Source organism: Alligator mississippiensis, chromosome 16, assembly GCF_030867095.1.
Source record: "Alligator mississippiensis isolate rAllMis1 chromosome 16, rAllMis1, whole genome shotgun sequence".
Taxonomy (NCBI): Eukaryota; Metazoa; Chordata; order Crocodylia; family Alligatoridae; genus Alligator; species Alligator mississippiensis.
The window spans coordinates 779174-789113 of NC_081839.1; the positions used below are offsets into that span (position 1 = coordinate 779174).

At 67.3% G+C, this 9940-nt stretch overlaps 2 protein-coding genes across 3 annotated transcripts; one reads left to right on the forward strand and one right to left on the reverse strand.

Annotated features, from left to right (window-relative positions):
• Positions 1-1491: 1491 nt before the first annotated feature.
• PEX11G (peroxisomal biogenesis factor 11 gamma) lies at positions 1492-5184 on the reverse strand. Of its 2 annotated transcripts, XM_059719636.1 has the most exons (6): positions 5062-5164; positions 4532-4726; positions 4262-4440; positions 3424-3474; positions 2410-2678; positions 1492-2298 (listed from the first exon to the last, which is right to left on the reverse strand). In XM_059719636.1, exons 1-5 carry the CDS (start codon positions 5122-5124, stop codon positions 2453-2455), a joined length of 714 nt encoding a protein of 237 aa, XP_059575619.1. In that variant the 5' UTR covers positions 5125-5164; the 3' UTR covers positions 1492-2298; positions 2410-2452. The 2 variants fall into 2 exon arrangements, with proteins under 2 accessions (XP_059575619.1, XP_059575620.1); XM_059719637.1 differs by lacking the exon at positions 1492-2298 and having other exon boundaries at positions 2558-2678; positions 3302-3474; positions 5062-5184.
• A 125-nt stretch (positions 5185-5309) lies between these two features.
• On the forward strand, positions 5310-8684 carry ARRDC2 (arrestin domain containing 2). The gene is made up of 8 exons (XM_059719635.1): positions 5310-5723; positions 5810-5876; positions 5969-6116; positions 6204-6306; positions 6401-6657; positions 6783-6942; positions 7086-7237; positions 7319-8684. The coding sequence occupies exons 1-8, from the start codon at positions 5420-5422 to the stop codon at positions 7370-7372; spliced, it is 1245 nt and encodes a 414-aa protein (XP_059575618.1). The 5' UTR covers positions 5310-5419; the 3' UTR covers positions 7373-8684.
• Positions 8685-9940: the final 1256 nt, after the last annotated feature.

Below are 9940 nucleotides of genomic sequence, written 5' to 3' on the forward strand. Positions count from 1 at the left end.
GCTGCCTTTTGTATACTGTTATTTCAGCCTGAGATTAATGCTACCTTCAGACCGACTGGAGAAGCTGTCATTTCTCAGTGCGTCTGCTTTTTCTTACCCTAAAGAGGAAGCTCCCTCCCTGTGCCCCAGCGCTGCTGCTGCGGACGGAGCCGAGCTGGCTGAGGCGGGGGCCCTGGCGGGTCACGAGCTCGTGGCGCAGGTGGAGCCGTAGGGGTAGGTGGCCTGGCTCCAGGGTGTCTGAAGTTTGGCCTAGCGGCAAGAAGGTGAAGCTAGGAAATGGGCTGCCTCGGCCCGGAGCGACCTTGCACCAGCCCGTCCCACGTGCTATCCGTTCCCACCTGGAACCTGCGCTGCAGTAATGGGCTCCCCCGGCGCTCTGCCTCGCCGGCTACTGCCCTTTGTTGCCGTGGGCAAGACCCGGCTAATTGTTCGAAGCCAGCTCCACTTCTGACGAGCTTGTCGGGGCCAGCTCCTCTCACTGCAGTGTTGACTCCAGCAGGTATCCTAGCCAGGCCATCTCGGCCTTCGGTCACGGACGGTAGGCCAAGGAGGAAGGTAGAACCGGCCAGAGGAAAGTGCAGCCGAGCAGGGGGAGCCTTTGCTGCCCATGCGGGCGGTGACAGCGGCTCTGCCCTGGGCACGGAGTAGTTTAGGGGAGGCTGGCGCAGCGAGACCTGCTCCACCATGCAGGGAGGGCGGCGATGGCCCATGGACCTGCTGCTGCTCCTTTAGCACGCTGGGAAGTGCAGGGCTATTGCAGGAAGGAGCCTTGGGTGTGAGGAGCTGCAGAGCCAGGCCTGGAGGGGAAGGGCACAGACAAAGCGGCCTGGAGAGCGAGGAGGCTCCAGGGTGAGGGAGGCAGGGACAGCGGAGGTGCAGGCCTGACAAACAGCCGTGCTTGTGGCCCCGTGGCGTGGCGTGGCGTGGAGCCAGCCCCTCTGCAGCACGGACTGAGTCTGCCTCTGCACAACGTCTGCCGTGCAGACGTGCCCATCGAGCAGGCATGGCGGAGAGCCTAGGCATGAAGGGCAGTGACAGACCTGCTTGGAGAAGGCAGCCATGGCCATGGCAGGGGACGGGGCTGGGGCCACCTGGTGCCTGCGACCCCGGGCAAAGCCCTGCCCCTCTGAAACACCTGTAAGGACCTGAGCACCACGGGGTTTGGGATGCCTCTGCCTCGGGGAGCCCCAAACGCTGTGCCGCACGGCAGGCCCCTGCTCCGGGTCTGGTCTCTGTTTATCTCCGGTTGACCCTGGCTGCGGGCCGGGGTCACGGCCGAATAGTGCCCCCCATGGCCTTGACCTTGCTGCCCCCTGCTGGGCACAGCGGGGCGGGCGCTGCAGCGAACCGGCAGGATCAGGCTCCAGCGCGCTGGTCCCAGCAGCTGCAAGTGTCCAGCCTGGCTGCGGTGGCACCACCTGGGTCCGCCAGTCCTGCTTAGGAGCAGCCTGGGGGCAGAGACACGAAAACGATCATCCCTGCAGTCCCCTCTGAAGTGGTCAGCTCTTTATTTGGCACAGCCAGAGGAACAGTTAAACTGGCTGTTGTACGACTGGTTTCGGCAGTCCAGGATTGGTCCCCTCGACATTAAAATGCATTTGATTCCTTTTTAAAAAGCAACTAGGTTCTGATGAGAGCAGGGGCCGGAGACGGCCACGCCATGATGAGCATCACCTGAAGGTACCACGCCGTTTTGCTTGTTCTGAGCAAACCACGAGATCTCTGCTGTGAACTTGTCTGCTCAGAGAAGCCACACACACTAAAGGGCGAGCTTCCCAAAACCCACCCAGGACGGGTCAGTGATCATTAGCTCCTCACCGTCCCACCTGTAGCCCAAGTGTGAGAGAGCCACCAACACCAGCCTTTGAACATCCGTCTCTTCAGGCAGGAGCTCTGGTTTGAGGCTTAAAGATCAAAGAAACGAGACTTCCACGGAGCGAAGGCAGACAAGTCAACCCCTTCGCGTCAGGTGCCTCTTGCTGTGGCAGCGCCTGGCCTGGCAGCTGGAAGCAGCGGGGCAGGGGCTGCTCTGTCGCAGCACTGCACAAGCTCCAGCTCGTGCCGGGGGGCAGCGGGGCGGGAAGCTGCAGGTTGGTGTGTTGCTGTCAGACCCGCTCCCCCAGCCCCAGGTTTCTGCGCCAAGAGGACGCAGACGGGCCCTTGCCTTCCAGCAGCCGCAGGCGGGAAGTGGGAAGTCCTTTTTCTGTCTCTGAAAACCCTGAGCCAGGCCGTCCTCGTACTATTCCCCCCGCCATTTGCCTTTGCAGCAGGCACATCAGTCCTATGCTTCTTTCTATGCTGAGGGTGCAGAAGAGCCAGAGAAACATGAACCCGAATTAACCCCTCTCATTACAGACACCCTAATTACAGGAGGCTCTGCGCATGAATACTGTACCCACAGAAATGTACCTTTACCATAGACACCTTGGGCTCCTGCACCTGAACGTATGGTTCACACAGTCCCAGCGTTTTCCCCTACATATGTCTGGTAGACACCAACGAGGGATGATATGGTCCCCATAAGACCTACTAGCCATGGAGGAAACCGTCCGGCCCAGAGAAATCCTGGTGGCAGCCAGTGGATGGCATTGGAGAGGTCCGCCATGCTGCTGAGGATGCTCAAGACTTCAGACTTCATCTGGGCTTTCATTCTCTTCAGCCTCTCCTGTGGGGACTCGCTGTGGGAAGGGAAAAGGCAGAAGCGTGTCAGTCCTCCTGGAGGAGCTGCACAGCTGTCACGCCCGCGACGGGCAAGTGATTTTCAGACAAAGGAGCCGAACAAATGGCTCGTTTGCAGCCAACGGGATGTTTGCATGGGCAACTCGGGGCGACCCATGTAAAGAGGATCCGCGGCTGCCGTTCCTCCCACGATCGGCCCGCCAGCCTCAACAGCAGCATCGCAGCTAATCCGGGAAGCTTCCTGCTGACGCACAACTGGAGCGGTCTGCTCCTTTTCTGAAAAACCCAGATCTGCTCAGAGCACAGTTCTCCGGTGCCGTGCAGCGCCAGCGGTTTGGGCCCTTTCGCTGACAGGGTGCCCGGCATGTCCGGCCCTGCAGCTTACTGATCTCAGCGCCCCACTGCTTTCTGCTGAAGCATGTGATTACTCGCGAGGGGATAAAGCCCAGCTTATTTGGGGGAGGCCTACTGCGATGGCCAGGCCTTCCTGCTGAGCCACGCTTAGGAAAGGGACCCACGGGACCACGTAACACCAGGCTTCAGGAAACGCTGGCAAGCGCCTCGCTCGCTGCTCCCCCGCAGTCTCAGAAACCAGGACGCGTCCTCTCCTCCGGAAACAGACCTGACAGCTGTCTGATTACCGAGCCCCTGGCTCCAAACTGAAAAGCGGTATTTAGTGCGGCTTCAGGAGACAGAAGAACCGGTGTTAAACTAACTGTAGGACAGAGGCGGGAGCGATCGTACCCAGTGCGCGCTCGCATCCTTCTTCTCAGCCGAGACAAGATTCTCAGAGACCTGGAAACGAGACGGCTCTGGTAAGCGATCTGCACCGCAAGGGACCCCCGCGCGCAGTCGCTTGGGCTCTGAGGACGTGTCCCGACAAGCGCGCGCGCTCCCTTCCCCAGGGACAAGCAGCAGCGGCCGCGGTCGCGGTGTCGCTGCCTGTCCCCGGGGATGCCCCTGCTCGCGCGCTCCGCAAACTGCCCCGCTGGGACCGGAGAGGCAGAGCCGGCACCTGGGCTGCCCCCGCAGCCTGTCCTGGGGCTCCCGGGGCGGCGGTCGGGGCGCACGGAGCCTGGCTCCGGGTTCGGGCAGCCCACGCTGCTGCCACGTGCGCCGCGCCGCACCACTCCTTTTGTTTTTGGTGCGTTTTCTTAGATGCCGGGATTTCCCGGTATCTCGTTCTGGCTGCGTGCAAAGACCGTGCGTGCACACGCTTGCCTGGACGTGCCTTAAACGCTCGCTTTAAGGAAAGTCGTGTTACGCAAGCACCGGCCTTTCCTAGGGGAAAGGGCAGCAACCCCCCTCGCTCCCACGTGCTGGCAGGCAGGGCACGGAAACACGTTTTCCTACGAGCGCGGTCCGGGAGAGCCTGGGGCTACGCGGAGCCAGCCCGGAGAACCGGCCGGACCGGCGCGGGCTGCTGCGTCCTCCCGACGCACCCGAGCGCCAAAGGGCGCGGACGGCGATCCTGACCGGAGCCTTAAGGAAAGACCTTTGTCCTACGCGCCGGGCTGACGGCGGCCGGGCCCGGGGGCGAGGGGGCAGGGACGTGACGCGACGCGACGCGACGGCCCCTTACCGCAGGATGCCCAGCAGCAGCGAGAGCCCCCACAGCGCCGTGCTCAGCGCCCACCAGCGCCGCGAGCGGGCGCGCAGCACGCCGGCGTCGGCCGCCCAGGCCACGTGCTCGCAGGGGTAGTAGAGCTGGTCGGCCACGTTGCCCAGCACCGAGAGCCAGCGCACCACCGCGTCCTCCTCCTGCCGGCCGCCGGCCCGCCGGTCAGTGTGCGCCCGCCACGCCCTGCCCTGCCCTGGTGCCACGCCGCGCCCCCGCCCCGCCCCGCCGTACCGTGGGGCCCAGGCCGTAGTGGCGGGTGTGGCTGAGCATGGCGGGGCCGTCGAAGAGGCGCAGCACCGTGCGGCACTGGCTGAGCTGGGCCGACGCCGCCAGCAGGCTCTGGGCCAGGGGGGGCTCCGCGGGGCCCTGCCGGGCCGCGGCCACGGCGCCCCCCACCAGCTGGCAGCCGTAGCACAGAGTGCGCATCTGCGGGGGCGGTGAGGACGGTCAGCCGGTGTCCCGCCCCCGCCCGGCAGCCGTAGCACACAGTGCGTGTTTGTAGGGCTGGCGTAGGAGAGCTCAGTCCTTGTCCCCTGCATGGCCCCCGGCAGCCGTAACACTGAGTGTGCATCTGTGGGATGGTCAGCTGGTGTGTGGCGCCCCCCCCCCCCCCCGCCCGGCAGCCATAACACTGAGTGCGCGTCCTTGGGGCCGTGTCAGAGCCCCGCCCGGCCCGGCCCGGCGCCCCCCCCCCCGCTGGCAGCCGTAACAAAGAGCGCGCAGGGTCAGCAGTGACGTGCGCGGCGGCCCCGCCCCCTCACCAGGCGGTCGCGGCCGCGGCAGGTCTCCAGCGCCGACACTAGGCCGCACAGCGGGGCCGCCATGGCAACGCTTCCGGGTCCGCGCCCGCCGTCACGTGGCGCCCGGGGGCGGGGCCGAGCGCAGGGGGCGGGGCCCAGCCGAGCTCGGCCACCAGGTGCCGCCGGTGCGCTGGGAGCGCGGCGGGGGGCGGGGCCGAGGCGGGGGGCGGGGCCGGGCGGGGCCGGGCGCTCATAAGGCGGCGCGCGGCGGCGGCAGCCCAGCAGTGGCGCTGCAGACGCCTGCCCGGTGCGCCTTCCGCGTCCCGACCGCGCCTCGCCCAGTCCAGTCCAGTCCAGTCCAGTCCGGCCCGGCCCGGCCATGCTGTGGGAGCGCGTGCGGCGCCTGTCCGTGGAGCTGGACCGCCCGGCCGAGGCGGAGATGGAGACGGAGGCGGAGGCGGAGGCGGCGTGGGCGCCGGGCGCGGCGGTGCGGGGCCGCGTGGTGCTGGAGCTGTCGGCGCGGGCGCGGGTGTCGGCGCTGCGGCTGAGCGCGCGGGGCTGCGCCCAGGTGCACTGGACCGAGTCGCGCAGCGCGGGCTCCAGCACGGCGCACACGCAGAGCTACAGCGACCGCCACGACTTCCTCGCGCACCGCCTCGCCCTGCTGCCGCCGCCGCCCGCAGGTGCCCGCCCGCCCGCCCCGCGCCCCCGCCCCCGCCCCCGCCCGCCCCGCCACCCGCGCCCCGCTCACCCGCTCTCTCCCCCGCAGAGCACGGCGCCGTCACGGAGCTGCCGGCCGGCAAGCACGAGTTCCCCTTCTCCTTCCAGCTGCCCGAGTGAGTGCGCCCGGGCCGGGGACGGGACGGGAGGGGAGGGGAGGGGGTGCCGGGCCGGGCCGGGCGCCCCTAACCGCGCTGCCCCCCCGCAGGGCGCTGGCCACCTCCTTCGAGGGCAAGCACGGCAGCGTGCGCTACTGGGTGAAGGCCAAGCTGCACCGGCCCTGGGCCACCGTCAAGACGGCCAAGAAGGAGTTCACGGTCATCGAGCCCATCGACATCAACACGCCCGCCCTGCTGGTGAGTGCCGCCGGCCAGCTGGCGGGGGGCGGGAGGCCGCGGGCTCCGGCCGCCCGGGGCTGACCGCCCGCCTGTCCCTGTCCGCAGGCTCCGCAGGCCGGCGCCAAGGAGAAGCTGGCCCGGGCCTGGTACTGCAACCGCGGGCAGGTCTCGGTGACCGCCAAGATCGACCGCAAGGGCTACACCCCAGGTACGGGGCGGGCGGGTCCTGCCCTGCTGCGGGGGGTCGCTGCGCCAGCTGGGGCGCGCGCCGAGCCCGCGTGACGCGGCACCTCCGCCCGCAGGCGAGGTCGTCCCCATCTTCGCCGAGATCGACAACGGGACGTCCCGCGCGGTGGTGCCCAGAGCCGCCATCATCCAGACGCAGACCTTCGTCGCCCGCGGCACCAAGAAGCAGAAGACGGTGGTGGTGGCCAGCATGGCGGGCGACCCCGTGGCCGCGGGCCAGAGGGATGTGTGGCACGGGCGCGCCCTGAAGATCCCCCCCGTGGGCCCGTCCATCCTGCAGTGCCGCGTCCTGCAAGTGGAGTACAGCCTCAAGGTAGGCGCCTCGGCCCGGGCTTGGAGCCCCTGGTGCAGGCAGCGCCGGCCTGGGGTGCGGAGCATTTCCCGGCCAAGCTCTGTACAGAAGTGACCGGGCCCCCGCTCCGCTCCTCTGCTCTCCAGGTGTGCGTGGACATCCCTGGCACCTCCAAGCTGCTCCTGGAGCTGCCCCTGGTCATCGGGACCATCCCGCTGCACCCGTTCGGCAGCCGCACGTCCAGCGTCAGCAGCCAGTACAGCATCAACCTGGACTGGCTCGGCGTGATCCCCGAGCGGCTTGAGGGTGAGTGCCCGGCTGTGCCGGGGCAGGGCAAGGAGCGCTCTCCTCCTCCGGGCTCTGGGGTCTCGGGGCTGCGCTTCCTGGGCGGGGGCGGCTGTATCCGCGTGCGGGCGTCGCTGACCCCTCGGCGCTGCGGCTCTTTCCAGCTCCCCCGGAGTACTCGGCTGTGGTGTCCAGCGAAGACGGTATGCTGAGCCTGTCCCCGCCCAGCCCCGCGGGGCTCGGCCCCATCCTGGAAGGCCCCTTCTTCCCCTACATCCAGGAGTTCCGGTACCGGCCGCCTCCGCTGTACTCCGAGGTGAGCGCGCGCCTGGGGCAGGTGGGGGGCCCGTGGGGCGCGGCTTGCTGGTGCCTAATGCTGCCTGCTTGCCCGTCCCAGGTGGATCCCAACCCCCCCGCCGAGGGCATCCGGCCACGCTGCATGACGTGCTGAAGGACGCGCTCGCACTGCCGCTGACTGCCACGGAAACCCCGTGGGGATGAGAAGCTTGTGGGCTCCCCTGGCTTCTTCTGGAGCGGGAGAAGCACCCGAGAGGCGCTTGCGAGACTAGAGCGCCTGCAGCACCGAGATCCTGCCTTTGCTCGCTGCCCTTGCAGCCACTCGTGATGGGACAGGGCTGTCCCTGGACTGACGTCTTGCTCTGGAGCTGGAGGGTGCTGGGCCTGGACTTGCCTGGCCTGGGGCAGGTGGTGTGTGCCTCCCAGGCAGAGGAGGGTGGAGGGAAGTAAATACTTCTGTAGGGCTGTCAGGTTCCCCTGGGCAGAGCCCGGCTCCGTCGAAACGGCCTCGGCACTGACCTGCTCCAGCAAACTCCGGTGATGGGAATTGTCTGGATGCCTGGAAGGAGCGTGGGTTGGTCGTGCCTTGGTGGCGCAGGTGCAGCCTCTGCCTGCTGCCTCCTTACGACAGCGCCGGGATCGGGGTTGGGGTCGTTCCTCGTTTCCTGCCACGCAGGGCCCTGCTGTTCTGCGCCTGTGAGCTTTAAGATGTGGTGGGGCTGCCTGGCGCGGGGTCCGCAAACCGCACTGGGGCTCTGCACGGTGGAGATGCCCCTGTGATGCTAGGAGGTATAGGGGTGCAGGAAACCCTCTGGGGAACTCCTGTGTCGCAAGTAGGCGCCACGCCTGTGCTGGTGCTCGCGGCCTCTGCCGCGTGCCGCTGGGATCGCCTGCTCCGGCTGCAAAGGCTGAAAGAGGAGCTGGACCCGCTGCTGGTGACAGCTGTGCCGATGGGAGGCCCCGCGTGCCTGTGGGGCCAGGTGTCCTGCAGTGGGTGCTCTGGGAAGAGCGGGAGTCCCACACAGTGTACCTGCAGCCCTGGGCTCGCTGCCCCGTGGGCGGCAGGAGTAGCTGTAGCAGCGCTGGGCACGGCGGGGGCTGGTGGCATTGTGGTGCTGAAGCCCGGGGGGCAGAGGGGCTGTCACAGGCTGCATGGGTGCCCGGGTTCAGGCTGGTCCCCTTGAGACGAACCCAGCGCTGCGGCCCGCTCCCACGGCGTGCTGCGATGGGCTGAGTCTGCGTGGCCCCAGGTCGGGGCTGTGGCTTGTGCCCCTGCAGCGAGCCACCGCCACGGGCCTCACCAGCTCACTTCCACGGCAGCCCGCCGGCTCTGCTGGGGGCTGTCCAGGCTGCTTTTGAGCTTCCTGAAAGTGTTTTATAAAGAACTTTTTTTTGGTTTTTTTGTCTGTAGTGTTCCTACTTTTGTACACTGAGATTTGGAAATAAAACCTGAAAGAAAAAGTCTACTCCTGGCTTTCTTCCCTTCTGGTCCCACACAGCTGGGGGTGGGGGGTGTTTTTTTGCCAGGCTCCTGCTTCCCTGGGCGGTGGCAGCCCCAGGAGCCAGCGTCCCGTACGGTCCTGGGCACTTGCTCCCGCCAGGAGCGGTGGGGGAGGACGGCGAGTGCCTCTCCCCCCTTCCCAGCCCACCTTGTCCTCTTGCCTGGGCTCTGCTTCGTGCGGCAGTGGGTCAGGCTCATCCTGGCACCCCTCCCACCCTGGCTGTGTCGCTGGCGTGTGGGGCTAAGCCCTGGTCCAGGCTCCCTGCAGCGGCCTCCCCCCCCCCCCCCCCCCCCCCAGCACCTGGAGCCCAGCAGCCCTGAGCTCTTGTCCATCGCCCGCAGCTCGGCCGTAGGGGATGGGCAGGGGCTGTCCTGGGTGGGCGTGTGGAGGGGCATAAAGCTAGTGCTGGGGGTTGGGGTGCGAGCCCCCAGTCCAGTGGGCTCCCTGGGTGGCCCAGTCCGTGCCCAGGTCCCAGTGCGCGGTGCTATATGCACACACAGAGCTGCCCCTGCGGCTGCAGGCAGGAGGGCGAATGTTGCAGCCCGTACCGTTTCCACACAGTGGCTGCCCTGCATCTCGGCACAGCATAACTGAGAGCACCACAGTGCCTGGATCAGCAAGGTGCCTGCTGCGTGGGAGCTCTCCATGCCCGGCCCCACGGGCTGAGCTTTGCAGCCAGGATCCCAAGCACGGGAAGGGGGGGTTGGAGGACCGTGAGCCCCACGCGACCCGGCCTGAGCCTGCTTCCGGCTGCATCCGGTAAGCACTGCTGTTGGCAGCTTGGACTCCAGCTGCTTTCCAGATGTTGGCTGGTGCTGGGAGCCCTGTGCCACCAGCTGGGCACGCAAGCCTCCATGCCTGCCTTGGTTGGCACGGGAGGAACACCCCGTCCCCACTCCTGCCCGGCCTGCTGGCTGTCTAGCAGTGCCCCTCTGCAGAGCAGCCCCGGGTAATGTCCTCCTTCTCTTCCTCCAGCCCCATTGCTGCAGCCTCGGTAAAGCCATGAAGGCGCAGAGCCGCGCCCGGCTCATGCGTGGCACTGAGTGCAGGCGCCCGTGGGGCTAGTGGCTGTCGTGGCCTGGCACTCGGGTCTGGGTCCTCTGGGCAGAGGAGTGGCACGGGTGTCCGCTCGGCTCCCGGCACTCCCGCGGAGGCTGGTACGTATCTCGCCATGCACTGTGAGAAAAACCACAGCGCTGTGGGCAAGCAGGGGCCACGCG